The sequence below is a fragment of the Caloenas nicobarica genome, chromosome 3 (assembly GCF_036013445.1).
Source record: "Caloenas nicobarica isolate bCalNic1 chromosome 3, bCalNic1.hap1, whole genome shotgun sequence".
In the NCBI taxonomy this organism is placed as follows: domain Eukaryota; kingdom Metazoa; phylum Chordata; class Aves; order Columbiformes; family Columbidae; genus Caloenas; species Caloenas nicobarica.
The window spans coordinates 73,871,388-73,892,361 of NC_088247.1; the positions used below are offsets into that span (position 1 = coordinate 73,871,388).

Sequence of the window (20,974 nt, forward strand, 5' to 3'; positions counted from 1 at the left end):
TGCCACCAGCGTGACACGCCAGCTTTTCATTTGTATTAATTACAGCATTGTCTGGGACTCGTGCATGACAGAGTGCATTTTATTCTGCAAGCGGAATGGCAGACCCAACATGAAATATTTTATCCTGATTTTCTCTGAGAGACAAGTCAAAACTTTTTGGTAGATCAGTCTCTCACATTGAAAATTCTGCTGCTATGGTAAGTGCTATTTGTAAAAACAAATAGAACAAGAAACAAAAAAACCCAAACATACAACTACCACCATGGAGAAGAGAAAACAAACCAACCACACACACACCAACCAGCAAAAAAAAAAAAAAAAAACACACACAAAAAAACACAAACCAAAAAAACCACAAAACAAAAAAAAAACACACACACACACACAAAAACCACTGCACAACACACCACACAACACCAAACCTGATCAGTGCTAGAGTTAAACAAAGTACAGTCACTGAAGAGGCTTTTTGTAGATGGAGCCATAACTTAAATCTGACCTCAGATTTTGATCACCTGAAGTAAGCTTAATATCTTATCACACTAAAATATACTCAACTTCTACTTTAAATCCTCTTATTTTGATTAGACTGTAATTCTGCAGAAAGTCTCTAAACCCAAGAATGAAAAAAGCAAAAGTGTATGCATGAAACCAGATGTTCCAAGGGCAGATTGAAAGCCTAGCCTAAGAACAAGTGAATAATAATGCTTTAACTTAAGTAGGTTTACCCAAGTAGCCCTATATTTAGAGAATGTTCAAGTTTTCAGGGAAGAGGCATTATACTGTGAAATGCTGTTCATTGTTCAATAAATATAATACCACATAAAGATGGTGTCCAAGGGACTAATTTGCAAAAGTGTCAGATACTAGAGATATGGATCATCAGCTGGTAACCTGAGCCTCATTAGTGTCCCTCTCTTCACTACTCCAAATTCTAAGAAACTGGTCAAAATGCATGTTCCGGAAATCACATGGAGCTTTTGTGTCCTCAGGGACGATGCTTTATCCACCTGCAGCTGATTTAAGACCTATTTATAGACAGATATTATAATACATCTACCTTCCCCAGAAGAGAAAGCACAACGTTTTGAGGTAGCTAATGAGATTAAGGAGTGATAAAACTGAAAAAGGTTACTTTTCCTGACCTTTTGTGCAGGTCTTACTGTCTTAATGGATTCACAGGTTGTAGCAGATGGGCTATAAACACTTAATCCCAGATTCCTTTACAATCACAAGCAGAAAGACCTTCCCAGATTTACTGAAGAATTTACTAATGGTACAAGTGGGGGGAAAAAAAAAAAAAAAAAAAAAAAAAAAAAAAGAGAAAGGGAGAAAAAGAAAACCATGCAATAGAGTGGTAACCCAAATACTTAAGCAGTAAGGGGAGGTCTGGCTCGTTAAATGATAAGCAGCTATGAAAGCACCCGAGGCGGAAGTTATCTATTGGAGTCTCAGGGAGGGACAAAAGACATTCATGATAAGGAAAAGGGATAGAACTCGGTTTTATAAAAACCAGGACTACAGAACAGTGAATTTCTATAAGAACTTATTAGGTGCAATCCTAGCTTCCCTGAGGTTGTTTATAGGAGCAATGAAGGATCAATTTCATCGTTACATACAAAAATGACATTAATTTTAACAATCTTATACGTGAAATGGACCTACAGCTCCTTGTCCTTCTCTGTAACAAGCACCAGCAAAATAAATAGCTCTCACACAATTACCCTTGTGGTCCCACCCTCCTTTATCCAGCTTTTTGACCCACAGCCACCACTTAGTCCAAAGGCTGCCCATCTAGCAGTCTGAAGGAGGACTGCAGTACTTTTCTATAGCAAAAGCTACTGTCCAAGATGAAGGGTTTGGAGGATCCTTTGGGAAGTGAAAAAAATGAATAAAACAGTGATTTAGAAATTTAGAATTCTAGCACTAGTCTGAGTTAATACTATGGCCTTCAGTTGTGTATATTACTGTAAAAGGAAATAAAATGTAAGGATGCATATTGCATTGATGGTTTAACTATGTAATTTCACTAATTAAATTGCCTCATGTTTAGTATGTTTTGTGCATGGTTATAACTGTCAAGTGAAATTAATTCACAGACTTCTTTCATCTCCAGGGTTTACTCCATGTTCGTGCAGACGCAATTACCTTCATAGAGTGCTCCTTTTCTTGCATGGCTGTTGCTATATATGTTCCTTGAAAGCCACAGACAGACAGCACCATGCCCTAGAGAAACAAAAAAAAATTTTTTAAAGTATAACAAAAACCCCTAAATATCCTAGTACTGTTGACAAAATGTCCACATTCAGCTTAATGCTCATAAGATTTCTTGCAGCAGTAAAATATCTCTGAGCCCTGGCAGGGGTGATTTTTAATACAGAGCCAATTGTTATCAAGAGTTCAATAAAACAGTCAAGCTTTCCAATTCCAATGCGGGATCATGAAATACACCAACATGGAGTAAGTGGAGACACAGAGCAGATCAAGGGCTAGGTTTCTCAGAAGGAGGTGTCAGCTAACCTTGGCTGAAGACATGGTCTAGAATTTAAAGATGAAGGTTCTCTAACTTGGCAAATTTGCAGGTCCTGATCAGCAATGTTAATTGAAAGCCGTCAGCTGGTGATATGAAAGACAACATTCAGTATTGTATTTGTCAAAAACACACCTTTGGCTAAATCCTTGAGAAATTCTACTACTAGTAATAGTGCCACCCAACTCTGTAGCTCTGTCTTATGTACCAGGGAGAATGATCTGCCTGAGTGTCTACAGGGACTTGATAAGCACATGGCGATAGCAATTGCTGAATAAGGAGCTTCCTGAACATTTCAAATAGCTACACGGAGCTTTACTTACCTTGTTCACCCTAAAGCAACAACAACAAACAGCAACAACAGCAAAACTGACAAAACTCATCTGTCAAGAGAAGATCTCCATAACTTTTGCTTCCCATTACCAGTACCACAGCAGCATAGCACTAAATTATTTATCTGCACCTCGTAAGGCAACAACCATTCCAGACCCTGCAACTGAAAAGCAGATTGTTTGTTAGTGGAGCTGTATGAGAAGAAAGTGACAGACCTGTATGTCCCATAGCAATGGGTTTTCCAGTAGTGATTATCATTGGAGATAGGCTAGTATCTGCAACAAGCTCAAAAATCAGAGATCTCTCCCTGGTAGCAAATGGCACCAAGTTTTACTCATTTATTCACTCTTCTGTCCAAAGCAATCCATTTTGTCTGCAGACAAGAGTGAAGCTATAAACCCATGAAGATTTCTTAGAACATCTCACATATGTTTGGTCTAGTTTAGGTAGAAAATCACATGCAATAATTTTAGTAACAAGTGTATCAACCCTTGCTGAATCGAAGGTTATTTGATAAACACAGATGCAGAATAATTTTCTCCATTAAACTTCCTTTATCTCAACCCACATATTTTTTTTTTAACTTGTTTTCTCTCCCTGTCCTGCTGAGGATGGGGAGTGAGAGAGTGGCTTGGTGGGCACCTGGCAGTCAGCCACAGTTAACCCACCACAGTCCTTTTAGGTGTCTAATTCCAAAAAAGACAAAGGGTCATAGTTTCATGCAATTTGTACACAAAATATATGTAGATAGACTATTCAGAAGAGCATAACTGCATAAAACTTATATTTGCATTTACAAAAATATTTCAGTTCCCCACTTCTTGACTTCACACTTTCCTTCTCTTTTCTATGAGCAACAAAGGCAGTTCTGCTCTATACAGGCAAGACTCAGAAAAAATTTTGTTAGGAAGAAACAGTAAGTTGTACAGAATTTAAATACAGTTGTATCATGAAAAGTGACTTTAAAGTAACATTATGGATCTCTAATAAATCTCTAAAATGTACTTTGGGGTCTGCTCTACCAGACTCCCACCTGTTCTGTAAGGGATGCTTCTTCCAGGGATTGTATTTCTACCTTGAAATTTGGTGTGGATGCAGGTCATTCTTTTGGGGTTACATCAGCTTTGCATAATTAGCAGTTAAACCAATATAGTTTTTGTATGAACTGCAGCTCCAGAAAATTTCTACACAATTTAGATCTACATATTTAATTGTGTTTTTTATGGGGGTTTGGTTGGTTGATTTTGGTTTTGTTTGTTTGTGCTTGGTTTTGTATTTTTTTTTTTAAATTTAGTAGATACATTTACATGCTTCATTGTTTCAATAACACAATGCAGTACACATTGCTTTCAAGGCCTACACATCTTTGCTTGCAACATAACTTGACTCTAAAAATTATTCCACAGTGGTGCTTGAGAATTAGAGAGTAATACCTAAGAATTTGTTATTTACGTAGCTCTGATTAATCCTGCCACCTGTGTTGGACAGTTATACTTTTAGATCACAAACATGAAACCTCACTCAAGAACATTTGGCTCAGCATAACTTTAAGCATAAATTGCTAGAATCAGTGGACCTAAATGCTCCTCCACAGTATGGATGTTTTTCCACATTGATGTTTGAACATTTGAACACTAGCAGTAGTGCTGTTGAATATAAGATATATCATAAGACAGCAGCATGGAAGGAAATTGAGACGAATGCAGAGATACAAGGTTAATGCTCTTCATGGAAGAAGCACTTTTTGCTTTGCACTGAAAACTCATAGAAAGAAGAATCAACAAAAAAAGCTGTATTTCTCAAAGTATCATGCAGTAGTCAGCATTGAAAGTTAATCTAAGAAACAACTTTCTGCTCAAAGACATTAAAACAATTTTCTTTCATATACTCATAGTGCTCCATGAAGCTTATCCTGACTGCCTTTACTAACTTAGAAAAAGAACTGTAGTAGCTCTTTCACAAACATATCACTTCTTTACACTTATTCCTCTTCAGACTTGCAGGACTTGACGTAGCTTTTATAAAACCGCAAAAGGCTGCAAAGCCTGGAATAGCAGTTTTAAAACCAAACAAACTGATAATTGCACTAAGCAATTCATAGTGGAATTTTATAAGAGAAGAAAAAAGGGGAGTCTCTTGCCTCATCAAAGGCTAATATTGGAGCATTACCTTTTCCACTTGCTCAGTCTAAGCATGCAATAAAAATATTTTTTCTATAGTTATTGGATGGTATCAGAAAAGAATCCTCAATTACAGTTGTTTGGACACAAGATATTATAACACTGATGAAAGCAAATAGTTTGAACAACATAATGCTTTTCTCAAAATAGGAAAAAGAAAAATTTAGATATATAAAGCATTCAACAACCAGTCGTTAAATGGGGAAGTGGTGTTTTGAGCAAATGATATCTGCAAAGCATTTGATTGTGCAGCATTATTCATTCCAGTCCTAATGGAACAAACCTGGAAGAAATAAACATGATTTCATCTGAATACCCTCCCTCCTCCACACTTCAATTATTGTGTCAGTATCTTGCCACCTCTGTGGCTGCCTACACAGATTTAAGCAGATGTAGTACAGTATATTTCCATGTAGAACATCTGATTTTAAGGGCTAGGATTTTAAAGTTGAGAAGCTTAATAGAATTTAAACCAACAAAGTTTCTGTCTTATATTCGCAGTTTATGCTATTCAGTCAGTAATGAAACATCAACATGAATCCACTCAGTTGTAGAGCAATCAAAGAAGCCTCATAAAGGAGAGGCAAAGCCCTTTCTAGACAGGTGAACTACAAATGAACTTAGGACTAACTCAATTTCATTAGCAGCAAAGCATACAGATGAGATACTCAAGGTTCAAGAGTAAACTTACCATGCTACCGGAAAGCTCACTAATCACTTTTTTATTTCACATTTCCACAATGTGCACACCTGCTCTACAAAGGTGGATCTAGTATGGCTACAACCAACATCTGTGCTCACATCATGCTAATAGACCTCTAAATCTTGCTTAGTAACACCAAGGAACTGCAGGTTCTCAATATGGAGCAGAACATCTTCCAAAGCTCTGCATATGCACAGAAGCAGTTCTCTCAGTAGTAGAGACTATTACTGGAGGTACTGAAATTCCTGTTTTGGGGAGAACATTGAATTTCCAGAGCAAAAGCAAGCAGCTGCAATCAGCACCCAATTTATGCTAATATGTCAGTTTAGAAGACCAAGCCAAATAAATGAATAAGCTTGTTCCCTTTGTAGCAAATGACTAGGAAACTAGCATGTCTGAACTCTTGATCAGTTTCTAGAGTTTAGGTACTGGCCTGGATGTATGTTAAGTAAGGCCTGGATGAATCCTTTTGTTCATTCAGGCACCTACAAGTCTCCCAAGCAAACCAAAACAAAATAGAACTAATTTTTTAAATCACAGGTACTAGAAGAAGAAGAGAGGACACTGCTGTTGCCCATCATTCATATAACAGCTTTTTCAAGATGTTTTTGATCAAAAGACCACAGTCAGCCTTTGAAACCTGTCTCAGATAAAGACAAGTTATCTGGCTGATAAGTAAAGTGAAACACTGTTAATACTCACCTGGTTCCCACTTCAAGGACTTTTTCTCTTCATTATCCTGCAGGTGTTTTGGTTGGTTGGTTGGTTGGGTTTTTTTCCATGGAGAATAGAGAAACGATCCTGAGCTACAAACCAGAAATGAGGCCTTCCCAATCCCCGCCTACAAGCCTTACTTTAAGCATTTTCTTCTTTCTCCAGTACTGCACAAAAGACAGTGTACAGAACACAGCTTGTGTCTCATGTCTCGTGAATATCTAGACACGTGATGACGCAGACACAGCCTTGCTCTGCAGCCCCCTCCTTTGAGCAATTCAGCCCAGTTTCTTGCCCCTCAAGATTTCCAAGGCTGGGTTTTGAAGGTGGGCTGTGAAGAGGCAGAACTGAGCTCTCGGTATTGACCAATTGCCTAGAGATTGTTAAAAAGATGATCAATTGAGAACCAGCTCTAAAACACATTACAGAATTAACAGGTGAGACTCCAAACCTTGGACATATCTTATCTGACCAAGTGTGCCACAGCCGAAGCCACCACAGTCTTTCCCTCTGAGGCTACACCTGCTCCCACAGGGTTGTGTGTAGAAGTGAAAATGTGAGAGCAAGGGAGGCATCGAGACTGAAACAGGAGGAACAGTGGTTTTCCTCCCAGGGCCCCAGAGCCAAAGTGCCACATTAGAGGCTAATTTAAGTTGTTTCGATGTAGCTGAGCCCTCTAGTCAACAAGGTAATCCTCAATCTTTTGCCTTGTCCTTCGTAAGGCCTTTTGATGTCTCTTGAATGCAGTGCTGAGCATGGCCTTTAATCATAGCCCTTTCCGATTCTTTTCTACTGAAACTCAAAGCAGAATCTAAAGTGAATTTGTTACAGTCTCCCTTTGAAGAAGGTTCAAGACAATGTTGATTATTATGCAATTGTGTGAGTCTGCTACTGACTATTAATAGTAAATGGAAAACTCTTCATTTGAGACCTGCTATTGAGGTCTATCTTTTACAGTTAGGGTAGAGAGGTAAACTTTAAGAGCAATATAACTATGGATAATACTATACCTTAACAGTAAAAATACTGCATAGATCTAGTCACCTTTCCAGTTTTGTTTTTGTTTTCTTTGTTTGCTTTTTGAGGGTGAGGGGGTTTTTTTAAATGCATTTGTATTTAAAAGTCCTATTTTATTGAGTAGAACAGATTTTTGGGATAGCTACTAATTAAATAATTTGAATAAGCAGCTACCTACTTCATCTAATTTAAAATGTTATACTTGATTTTGAAAAAAGGAAGCAAGCAAGAAAAATGTGAGCAGGCAAATAGATTCAGGCATTAGAGCCAGTCTTATCAAAAGTCTCTTGGCCTCAAGAGTACTGATTTCATGGGATACATGATACAAACCTAAACATCTTTAAAAAAATTACAGCCAAACCAACCATTTTAGAGACAATCTCAGAAGGTTCAGGTAAGCATCAAAAAGGTGAACATCAGAAATGCTCTTCATTAACAAAATTGTGAACGTGCAGTAACTACTCTAGTTCAACAGTTATTTTTGCTTTAGTGTGAATGTGCTAGAGCAGATGTCAGTCCTTTTCCAGATGTCTCCTGCAAATGGCCCTTGAAATAGCCATAAAACATTTGGAGGTGGATGAAAGCCTTACCTGGAAATGTTTCATTCTACATTAACCATGAGACCAAGGGCTCCTATGCAGCGGCACTTCTTAAAGTTATTCTGAAGGTTAGTTTGGGGAGGGAGGGAGAGCATGAAACTCTGACAGATTGTACTCTGAATTTGTGACTGGTGGAGGAACAAGGAAACAGAACTTAAGCACAGAAACAGCAAGAAGTGTCTGAGATGAGGCCTTCAGGGAAAAAGAAAGCAGTATGGGGTATGAGAATTTGTTGGCTGAGCAAGATTACAGGGCGTGAATAGGAGTAGCAATGCAGAGAATAATGTGGACAAGTGACCTCCTTAAATCTGAGCTATTCTGCACATGAAGATGAGCCAGGATGTCAGAGAAGACTTCTCCTCTGCCCCTATTAGGTGACCCACAAGGACAAGGTCAAAGCCCAGTACTCACCACAACACCAAGTAGCACAGGACCCCCATGTAGCTGCAGCTGCTAGAATGAAAGCAGAGATGATATCTTCTTGAACCCCCAGACAAGAAGTTCACACAGGAGCTAGGCTGCAAAGCTACTGAGAGTCTCAACCAGTGTTTAGCAAATAGAAAATGAGGCCGAGGGGGCTTGGAGTGCTCTGATTTTACTCATAAATGTATCAGGAGATTCTCTTCCCAAAAAAAAAAAAAAAAAAAAGAAATCTGGAAACAGGAGGTATTCAGATGGCTCTACTTGTGTTGCTTAGGAATATGTCCTGTGCTAATGAAAGATTAGCTAGGCCAGCCACTTGAAGCTGCTATCTCATCACATTGTGTCATTTCTACTACTAGTTGTGGCCAGAATGAGGATGTGCAGAGAAACGTGACAGGGGAAATCAAACCAACAAGCACAATTATCGCTCAATTCCTCCGCAGATGTGAGTCACTTCATAGCATCAGCAAGTCCAGTCAGACTTGCTCCATCTGTACAACTTCTGTTCCAGGCACTTCTTTCTCAGCAAGAACATAAATTCCTGAGCAACCTCTGACAAATTATGAAAGACAGGACCACTTTCTAGAGGATGAACCTAATAGTAAAAAATGTAGACTAACAGTTGGCATGCACAAATAGGTATATTGTGTTAGTCACAAGCAGCTTGATAGCTATGGAATGCCAGAAAGAGGCAATAAGGGTACAAAAAAAGAATCCATAATGTGAAGGTGTACTGTGCCTGCTTTGACAAAAACTGCCTCAGAGCACATAATGGACTTGTTAGGAAGCAGTGAACATTTTGGAAATATAAGGATTGACACTTTTTCACAGAGCCTAACCATTCATTTATCATGCAAGTCTGCTGCAACACTGAACATGATGCTGGGCCAGCTTGCGACATTATTAATACCATCAGACAGATTAGCACAAAGCAGTAAAATTGCTTCAGTGGAGCCAATCGGAACGATCACATTAAAACCTCTATTCGTGAAAATTTGCAACTTGTGTATTAATAAGATACTTCGCCTTTTAGGACCACTTAGTAGCATCTCCACACAATTGATTGTCATCATGTATTGGGGCAAAATCTACTCTGAGGTCTCAGGAGTCTCTGTGTAGGTTGCTTTGCAGCTCCATGTGTCAATAAGCAATAAACAACATGGAAGCAGGGGGAGGGAAGCCACACTGATGGAGATCTGTTAATCAGAAGTGAAATGGTGGCTTACATGCCATTTACCAAAGGCATTGGCCCATCTTGCTAGCCCTGCACTGTTAGGTTGAAGTTCATAGAGGTACATGCAGTGCATAAAAACACAAGTGTCAACACATAATCTTTGAACAATCCTGACCCCGCAACAACATCAGCAGAAATCTTAATAATTGTGAACTCTTTCAGTATACATTTAGACTCTAGCTTGGAAATGAATGTTATGTCAGATAACATTTCTGGCAAATGCAGTATAAAAACTGGCACATCTGTAACTAAATATCATATCTGATGCTTGCATTTGGCTCAGAATACCAAGCAGCACAATTCCTCCCTACTCACTCCTAAAGTTTTGTATCCTAAGAAGAGATTATTTCCATTCCCTTTCTTTCCATGCAGCAAACTGTGTTATGAAGGAAAGCCTGGGTGCATTTGCTATCCTCCATGTGTAAACTCTTGGATCACGATTTTTCTGACAACAGCTCCACAATGTGGCATGTCAGTCCATTTGTAGTCTTGTTGTTTAGATTTGTCTGGACAAGCTAGAACTTAGCATATGCACATTTTCACCCAAAATCTTTTTCTAATCTGTAACATCAAGCCATCGGTAGAAGCTCTGCTTGTGGTAATTCTGACACCAAAAGCATACCCAGAAAGCTATTGCCACACTGCAAGAGGAACCACAAATAGAATAAGGAAAGGAGAGGGGGGGGGAAAAAAAAAAAAAGAAGCTAGCATGGGAAAGGGGTAACATGTAATGAAAAACATCATCCTCTTTGTTCTCCTTCTTAAAGATAACTCTCATTGAGAACAATAAAAAGTAGTCATCGCATTGCTTATGGTTGAAGTAGTGAGAAGCATCAGAAGAAACAGACAAGAAACAGAAGTGGGTGTGAGAAATAAAGCAGAAAAAAATACCAGAAATTTTAAACATTGTAATTCCAAGTCAGGCAGTGGATATACTCCAAGATAAAACAGACATAAACATAGTTGGTGTATCTGGGCATAAATGCCAGAGACAGGAGTGCCTAGAAAAGAGAAGGAAACACCTTTTCATCTTGCACTTTCACGGGGGCAAAAATACAATATCTGTGCATATAAGAGCACACAATTTTACTTTTTCTTAATCTACCTGGGTATGATATTTTTGATATCAACAAAGAAAGCTGATCTTAATTGTTAAACAGCTGTAGATCTCTATATTGCTTCCACCCACTTCAACAGGGACTGTATCATTGCCATAAGTCCCCTTTGATGAAGGACAGCATGCTGGCCACTGCAATGTGGAAGGCAGCACGGAAGGAACAGATCAACACGTTTGCATGGAGCTGTTTGCTTGCCAGCTGCACCCATTGTGCTGAACAGGTTTCACGAGTTGATTTATTAAACTCAGACTACTTTCAAAAAACGAATAGTTTCAAGAGACACTGAAAAATTCTCAAATATCTAGTTTTTGAACTGCTGATCAAAAATACATTTAGTTTTTACGTTTAAAAAAAAATCTCAATTTCTGATGATCATTTGGCAGCAAAAATGAAGCACAAAGCTAGTGAAACAGCTTAGGCATTATAAAAAAGGAAGAGACAGAAAAATAATGTGGGTCGTTTGGATAATATTTTTAAATCATGGTTCTGATTGCCAAGCTATTAAAGTAAAATTGACCTCTTTCTGCTTAGCAAACTAAAAGCAGTCACTTTTCAGCAAGTATCGTAAGTATTTCACACTCAAAAGAAAAAATTTAAAAAAAGAAAACAAACAGGTTTGAACTGTACAACCTGTGAAGTTGTCATGCTCTGGGTATTCACTTTTTGCACGGAAAGGTATTCAGTACTTACCACTATCAATGCCACCTTTTCAGAGCATGAATGATGGCTCCAGAAGCTTACGCATCTTACTCAGAAGTGAAATCTGTGTTGACTGTCAGTAAAAACTACTCTTTATGCCCCAAAAAGGTCTGGGAGAAACTGAATACAGCAAGGCAAAAAGCACAGCAAAGGAGCACTTCCACCTCGGCTCCTCCCTACATGAGGGGTCAGGAAGGGTCCATTAAGACTATCTGGGCCAAATTAACCCAGCAGATAGTACTAAAGAAAGTCACTACATGCCATGTGCACTTGAGCAGAGCAATGGGCTATGAACCTAGAAACCAGTCCTTCAGAACATAATTTTCATAGTGTATTTACATCACAAACATCATTTATCCTGGCTGAATTGTGTACATTTAGTGGTCTTTTTCTAAAGTGTGTGATGACTGTCATAGAATTATACTAGTGAGCTGAATCATGAGGCAAATATGTAATATTTTTTAAATTGCATAGTGAACTTCAGATAGAAAAAAAACACTTTTTTTTTTTTTTCCTTCCATGCTTGAAATAATCTAGAGTTGCTTTCCTGGACAAAAACACCCATGCTCCGTCTATTTCTCAAGTGACTCAAAAACATCCTGAAAATTTCCCTTAAAATAGTTTAAATTACTGTAATTTAAAAAAAAACCAAAACATTTTCTCAAAACATATTCTTATTTTGCTCCCCAGATTCAAAGATAGAGATGTCTTGAAATAATCCATATAATGAAGATTTCAGCTCAGCTTGTACTGTGCTGCACACTTAACTCAAGTAGACACTTCATTTTTCAGGACTGGGAGATTATGAAGGAAGAAATCAAAATAGATTGTGGTGAAAGAGAAGCTAGTTATACTGATGAAAGGTTTCACGGAATCACAGCTGTATGCGACTGTGACCCTTCACATTTTCTGTGTAGAGACAGTATTCAGAAAATAAAGGTATATTATACACAGATCCTTCTCAAATCTGAATATTGACAACTCTACTGCTGGTTTACCTTATAGGTTCATAACATCAACGCCTTGGATTTGTAGAGGCAATACGGTGGATTTCAATTGTAAGGAGGAGACAGCATTCAGAAATTTACTTTGTCATGTGGGCAGCTAGATTTTGACAGCACTTTCTGCACCTCTAAACTTTGCCATAACTTGTCGTTTGCATAATTCATCCAGATTTTGAAAAAAGAATCAGTGGGTGATGGCAAGAGGATGAATTAACCTTTTTCTCATTATTTCCTTACGTAAAAATGAAATATAAGGGCAGGAGGAAGAAAAATTAAAAAAAAAAAAAATAACACTACGCAAACCAGAAGCAGGTAAGGAAATGTTTCAAGAAATGAATAAATATTATCAGACTTGAAAGATTATGTGGTTTCCATCAGGCCGTGCTGCTGACACGTTTTAGGAGGAGAACAGAAGGCCCAGTGAACTGGTAGAGTATTACAGCTCTTCTGCTTCATCTGAATAGAGCCTCAAGGCTACGCAAAGCTAGGAAGCTACTGTCAATTCACTATTTTCCACCTATTTTCCATTTGTGTGAAATGAACAGATTACTCAAATCAACTCTGTAGCAAAGTAGAGTATGAGTCACAGAAGATACCATTACGAACCACATTAATTGGCAGCTTAGCAATCTAGTTGGCCCTTACAAAAATGGGCATAGTTGCATACTCTTTTAAACTTTAGTAGCAGGGTCCTTTGAGTACAATATGTAAGGCAGCCTGAAGAACTTTCCATTGCAGTGTGTTATTCTATGTCTACTCAGAGTTCATAGACAAACTTTTAAAATACAATATTTTTATTAACAGAAAAACAGAAGTTACTCTCTCTGTTACCTGCCTACACTGTAGTAATCATAGATGCCTAAAAGCTATCAACAGAAGAAGTCTCAAAGCAGTATACGGTGTGTGTTTGGAGTTGGGAAGACCTGCTGCATAGATGGAGCATTCATAGATAAACTGTTGTAAATTTAATCTAAACTACCCACAAGCCTGCTCAGGTACATCATGGAACCCTAAGAATGTCTTAAGAGGCCCCTAAATATCATATTTCCCTACAGACTGTGTGTTTCTTCCTTGCATCTTGATCTCCAAGCTGAAAAGTATTCTTTCCCTTTTGGTGATCTTTACTTTTCCCTTCAATTAAAGAGCATGGGAAGAACAGCAAAAGAATTATTCTCTCTGTAGACGTGTTTGATAAAGGGAGCATAGTTCAGAGACTGAAGTTTATTTCCTAGCCCTAGAAATCAGAGCAACAAAGGCTGCAAGAGTCAATAAACCCCAAGACCCAACTCTAATTTCACTTGCTCTGCTTTAACAAAGGTATAACTCTGTCTCCCTTTCTCCCAATTTATTTCACTGTTGAAGTAAAAATATTGACTGCAGAAAAAAATTGTAGAAGGACTATACACAAAAGTAGCTATTGCAAGGGAAAACAAATGGTTGAGAAATTATGTGTTATGTCATTTTAAATAAGTGAGAAAATTACAGCTCTGATGAAGTCAACTAGACAGTCAGATAATCCATAGCACAGAAGACACTAAGTATATGTGTTTGGGGAAGGATGGAGTAGTAAGTTTGTGTGATGCTTGTGGGTAAACAAAATACAGACAACCTTTACTGCAAAATACAGATAGCCTTTACTGTTCTCTTTTCAGTCTTTGAGAGGCAATGACTCAGTTTCAACAGATGCAGACAGCTTGTACACTACTGCACATTGATGCACTTTCAAAAGACCTCACAGAGTAACTCCACTGCTGGCTCCACTGCAAAAGGACAATTACAAACTCTACAAAAACTTCCCTAAAAAGTTATCCAGCAGAAATTCGGCTGGCTTGGGAGGACTGATTTAGAAGACAGGCATCTCTATCGTGAAGTCTTCTGCAATGCTCACTGCCTGCTACGTTGGGAAATACACTGGCTTTCAAAGTTTTTGTATTCCGAAGCAAAACTGACATAATTCCAGCTCAGGTAGAATCTCTGGTTTTCAAAGGTTCATTGCTTTGCTGTTTCTGAGTCACATTATTATGAAATATCTTTCCATATATAGAATTTTCAAAGCATTCATCAAATCACAATAACTGTCAGATTTGGTATCCAAGTGGATTAGTTATTTGTCAGTGGAGAAGGCTTTTCCAATCAAATCCCTTTGTCCATCTCTTTCTATAATGAGCATAATGGGCTACTTCTCCTTCCAGCTCATCCCACTCCCACTTCCCCCTAACCCTCGGCAGAGCCGCCTGCAACACTCACGTGGAGAGCTCTGAAGATTATGACATCTGGGAAAACCTGAAAAGCAGAGGGAGTTGGAAATATTGAACAACAGCAGCTGCATCCCATTCAGCTGGCTTGTCAAAGTACATCCTGATTGGAATAAATTACATCTCAGCCTTTGAACACTGGAGGGGAAACAAGGTGTTTACAACATAACACCTCGTTGGATCAATTCCAAACTCTGACATATGTCACACAAAGTTGCCTTGATGGAGCTAAGCACAGGTTTCTTTCCAAAGTTGAAATCAGTGCATTAACATTAAAATGTTGATCATTATTTTGAATGACAGCATCATCACATTAGCACATAATCAACATAACTTTGTAGAGGAAAGCAAGACTGTGTTGATGCAAGAGGGGGATACATCTTGAGGAAACATGTTAATACTTTATAACTGAATAAAGCCTACAGAAAAACAACAAATTCCCCAGATAAGATACCAGTTACATTTTCCTCAGCTTCTATAAAATGGTCACTCTTTAGGGCAATGTCTTTTGGAAAACAAACAAAAAGTTAAAATATAAATTCTGCCATTGGTAGTAAGAGCAGTTCAAAGCCAGACTCTGGATCCAAGTAGCTTCAGTGAAATCCAGTTGCAAGCTTTCCATGCAAGTTTCTCTTCTCCTTGCCTCAAAGCAGCAAGTGTATTTTGCCAATTGTCAAACCAATACTAAGAGTAGACTGGAAGTCAGAGCCACAGGCTGCCATCTTACATGAATTCACCATAATATACCTCAAGACAGACTTATGGCATCTTTATTAGCCATGTGTTGGGCCTGTGCTGATCAGAAAAAAGGTAAAGCCCTCCTGAACGTACAACACACAGTTATGCCACATGAACAGAAGGATAGATAGGACCCTGAGAAAGACAGGTCTTACACATCTCCAACTCTTGCTTTTAGGACCATATTAGAGTAATCATAACAAACTTAACGATGGTCAAAAATAATAACCTCTGCACAAGTTGCATCTGCTTTGCACATAGAGCTCTATCACAACAAAAAAGAAAAAGAAAACACCCAACCCCCCCCCCAACCCACAAATACACCCTATGTTACAGTGTTACAAACATACATGCTTTTTTCTTTGGTGCAATAAGGATTTAGTGCGTACTTCAGATATTTTACAGTCCCACTGAATAGTTGCATCTGCTCCAAGAGAACAAAGAATTTAAAGCTTGGAAAGGAGAGAGAAGAACATCATGGAGTCCTCATTTAATTAGGTTTATAGCACAACAGTTCTAAGATTATAACATTAACCAAAGATGATGTAAGAAAAGAAAGGATCAGGTTCTAACCCTGAGTTACAGGGACTTATATACATTTAACAAACATTAGCCAACACAGAAAAATCATGTTCCTTCTCCCCTCTGCCCTCATAAGACATCTGGTAATTTTTGAGCCCGAATCAGATTTGCCTAAGTATGTGTAAAAATGTGACGTTAAGCAAATATGAATTAGCACAAAAAAAAAAAAGAAGTTATTTTTCTTTTAAGTTATTTATCACATATTTCTAATTGTAGAATTTTAACACTAGTGATTATTTGTTCCAGGGTGACAGTCTGCACACAGTCCAATTTCCTCCATTTTGAAGGACAGCTCACAGCTGAGACTGCTATCTTCCAGCATTGCACAGCCCCGCTGGCTGCTTTTCCCAATACCCTTCCCAGCAGGTAGTAAAGATTATGGAATAATTAGTGGGTTTGTGCTTACTCAGTGTCCAGGAGGCAGTCTCTGTTAAGCAGGGATAATTTTGTCACTAGTCCTTTCAAGATCTAGCTCAATTATTGCAGAAAGGAAAATTTCTCTCAGTTTACCACATCAAATGGCAGGTTGTGACAATTACCCTCCTGTCTCCCTGTCTCCAAGTCTCACTCAGATCACCTGGATAGTCAACCTGCTACCCTCTTTCTGGACCCCAAGCATTATCAAGAGCACAAATAGGCCCCCTGACCTAACCCTGTTGCTTCACCTTCATCATTGGGTTGCTTGCTTCATTTACAGATAGGCAGCTGAATAAATGTATTGAGCTGTCTGCATTTGAGCAGAAAATGACACTGATTGTCACTAAATATAATGAGTGCTGTATGTATGTTTCATTGGAACCACAAGCTCAAATTAGCCTGTCAGAATTTGACTGTACCCTGATGCCAGCCTGTCAAGTGACACAATTAGCTGAAGAGAATAAAGAAAAGGCTTGTCAAAGCCATCAAGACTTGCCACTTGCTCAAGTCCCATCCCTTTGCTCACTGCCTTTATTAAATCTAAATGCATTTTATATTTGCAGATAGGTAGATGCTGTCTCTTTGCTCCCTTTTCTTCAACTCCCTCATCACCACCACTTTCTTACTAAAACCCCTTCAAATCTGTGGAGAAACAAAGGAAGTAATTTCTTTATAGGTCCCTAAAGCCTAGTTTTCTTACAGTGAAAGGAAATGAGGAAATGTTTACCTGTAGATAAAACCTTATCAGTGGCTCAACTTTGCTTTTCTTGCAGAGTGCTAAAAAGTATTAGAATAATATTGGATTTAGAGATGAACTGAAAGAGCAGAGACTTCAAGCAGAAGAGCTGTCTTCCTTATAATTCTTTCTTTATCCACCAGCTCATACAGAGGCACTGCGTTTCTTGTCATAGATGTCTCAGAGACTAGCAAGAAAAAAAAAGTGAAATCAAGATCAGAATTTCTATCTGTTGCCTCAAGGGCACCGCCATGCCTAATGTAAACTGCAAATTCAGTGATCCCAAGCATGTCCAAAACTGCCTTAGAGGCTGCAACTCCAAGCTGCAGTTGGATCTCCAAAGCAGACAGTTTCTCAAGACCTCTCTTTAGCAACAGCGTCTTTTCCCAAGGACCAGCTCTCCGCTCCGTCCTAGCTCTTGGCCCCTTTTAGCCCTGAGTCCACACCACCTCTTTGTAATGTCAAAGGCTCTGAAACAATATCAGCTCATCAGCAAAGAGGGAAAAAAAAAAAAAAGTTCTAACCTCCCTGCCATGAACAGGGACACCTTCCACTAGACCAGGTTGCTCAAAGCCACATCCAGCCTGGCTTTCAACACTTACAGGGATGGGGCATCCACACCTTCTCTGGGCAACCTGTTCCAGGGCCTCATCACCCTCATAGTGAAGAATTTCTTCCTTATTTCTAATCTAAATCTACCCTCCTTCAGTTTAAAGCTGTTACCCCTAGTCCTATCACTAGAGGTGAGACTAACCAGCCTGGAGTTCCCCAGACCTTCCTTTTTTTTCCTTTTTAAAAATGGTCATTATGTTTCCACTTTTCCAATCAGTGTGAACTTCACTGGGCTTCCACGAGTTCTCATACATGGTATATAGTGGCTTAGCAACTTCATTTGCTGGTCCCCTCAGGACCCGTGGATGCATCTCATCAGGTCCCATGGACTCATGCACCTTCAGGTTCCTTAGGTGGTCTCAAACCTGATCTTCTCCCACGGGGGGTGATTCTTCCTCCTCCCCACCCCTGCCTTTGCTTCCTGCAACTTGGATGATGTGGCTAGAGCACTTGTCAGTGAAGACTGAGGCAAAAAAGTCACTGAGCGCCTCACCCTTCTCCATATTGTAGGTAACCAGGTCTCCTGTTTCTTTCAGGAAAGGGATTACATTTTCCCTAGTCTTCCTTTTATCACTGGTGTAACTATAGAAGCTTTTCTTATTGTCCTTGATGTCCCTGGCCATATTTAATTCTAGATTCAGAATGATGGGATGATATATCCCCTTCATCAGTATTTTAGTGGGTTTTCTCCGTTGACCATGAGAATATTCATATTTGTACAATTGTTTAAAAAAAAAAAAAAACAATCTACACAACAACAACAAAAAAACCCACCACTGATCAGTGATCTCTTCCAGAGACTAGACTCAGCCATGCTGTTGGCATTTCATAAGATGAGGAACAACACTCACTACTGATCATGGAGCCAATGGCACCTTGTGACGTGCTTTGGAAACTGCCTCAGGCTGCCTCATGTCTCCAAGGTGGTAAAGAAGGGGTGCCTGTGTTCTGCTCTGTGTCAGTGGGATCACAATCCAGCAATGCTAGTTCCTATATTGGCCTTGTAGCTTGGCAGAAAAAACTTTCTAACCCATCACACATGTCACAGAACAGTTTTCTCAAGGATTATGCACCTATCACTGTATTTGGAATGGTTTCCTTGAAAGAATTAAATGCTCCAAATTTGTTGCATCCCCTTGGGGTCACCTCCAGCAGAACCTAAGCATTAAAAACTAAATTGGTTTCATTAAGGAAATAAAATCATATTTCTAGCTCTAAGACTAAAAAACAGGTTACAAATATTAATAAAACATAGCACCTCACACCAAGATCTAAGATGGTGTTTACAAGAAGATACCCTGCCAGGTCTTGACTCTCACGTCTAGGTTCTCATGATGGGGTTTTTGCAGAACAATCTAACAGTTGTTTTGATAACTGCATACCATAAAGAGGTCACACTAACGCTAGATACACACTATATGAAGTGCTGGTGCAGGATACTAGCTGGCAGCAGAGACCAACCTTCTACTTTAGTGGCACAGCAACTGGCTTGGTAAGATAGTTGCTCTCCTAATCTGATACCCTAAACTTTTATAGCCAGTGCTCTTGGCCTTACTCCTTGTGACATGGCTTCACCAGGGAGAAGGGGACCGAGTAGTCCGGTGAGTCTGGGCTCAGTGGCTGCCTCAGCTTCCTACTGGTCTCTTTGCTGGATCACTGGCCCCATGGCAGCAGAGCGGGGCACGCAGCAGGGCTTCCACTGCCCCAGTTCGGCAGCTCAGCATGCCAGCACAGACCTGCGGTCCTCAGCAAGTCCTCATTGGCCTGGTGAGGGTAGATAGCAGATTGGAAGTTACTACAGATCCACATACAGACCACAGACAGCTTTGGGGATCCAGGAAGAAATCTGAGAAAGAACCAAGGCACCTCTTCAGCTATCCTCTGCTTCTGTGACCAAAAGGAGGTGGGTAATGTTGGCACTGAACTGCTTGCTTCACATTTCAAAGCACCACCTGATCATACAGAAGCTTTACTCAGAGTCTAGAGAGTTTCCATCCCCTCCATGTTCTGACAAAATACTGCCAAGAGCAACCAAACGTATGGTAAACAGGAGTTGTCCTCATATTGATGGCCTCCCTTGACACATCTTGTGCACTAACATTTCAAATTGGACAGTTTTTCTTTTTGTACTTTTTTTTTAAAAAACAAACAAACAAACAAACATCAAGCAAGCCAAGCCTTCAATACTAGTCTATTACAAGCAAATTCTACTCTTGTGGCTGTTACCATTAAAGTCGATTCTCCTTACACGGGATGATTACAACTCATGCCCTCTGCACAACTCTCACTTGAATTCCATATTTCCATATTCATCAAAAAATTTAGCAAGTCATTGACTGTGATGATGATAGACATTGCCTTTGGAATTTCTGTTATGTGAGGTTGTCATTTTGCATCTATCACACAAGAAGTTTTTATCCATATTGCATACCTATATCCAATAGGTATTTTTCATGAAGGTGATGTCTCAGAAGAGAACCCACCTCATCTAGCATGTGTGGATTATTTAATTAAAGGCTTCACCTGAAGGAAGGGAAAAATGAATTGGTGAAGCATCTAAGATTCTTCCCACACTTCCAAGATGTCTGAAGGGGAGGAAAAGGTAAACAGTGAAGAAAGAGAAGGGAAGTGAAAGGTTGTGTGAAAGTTTCAGAAAAGAATAAAATAAGGGCTTCTAGTTTCTTAACACTGCTTTGGGATACTTAGGCTCCTTGATGGTATCACTAATTGACATCAGTGTCTATCAGGGAAAGATTGCGCCAGTGTCTGCATGCCACCGAGAAAGAGAGTAAATTAACACATGAAGCAGCAGGCACCCCTGGCAGGACTTCTGTTCAGATGTTGTTGTTTTGCACTTGACATATCTTTTCCCTCAAAGACACAACATAACATCAGGTCTTATTTTGGTAAGGACAAGGCTTATAGATGAGACTATGAGAACATTTCATCTAGCTCAATCTATTTTGTCAATACATTGTCTAGCTTAAAACCAATATTTCTGCACTTTAACAGACAACAATTGCTCAGCTTAAAGACTTCCCCTTCGGCTTTGCTCTTGAACAGCTTAATACGCTGGCAAG

At 39.2% G+C, this 20,974-nt stretch overlaps 1 protein-coding gene across 1 annotated transcript in view; it reads right to left on the reverse strand.

The window, feature by feature from the left end:
* Positions 1 to 1,794: 1,794 nt before the first annotated feature.
* The window catches only part of C3H6orf118 (chromosome 3 C6orf118 homolog), a 70,321-nt gene continuing 51,141 nt past the window's right edge, over positions 1,795 to 20,974 (reverse strand). Inside the window, 3 exon segments of the mRNA XM_065631499.1 lie at positions 1,795 to 1,869; positions 2,149 to 2,226; positions 2,854 to 2,863. Of these exon segments, the coding sequence (XP_065487571.1) occupies positions 1,795 to 1,869; positions 2,149 to 2,226; positions 2,854 to 2,863 (163 nt within the window).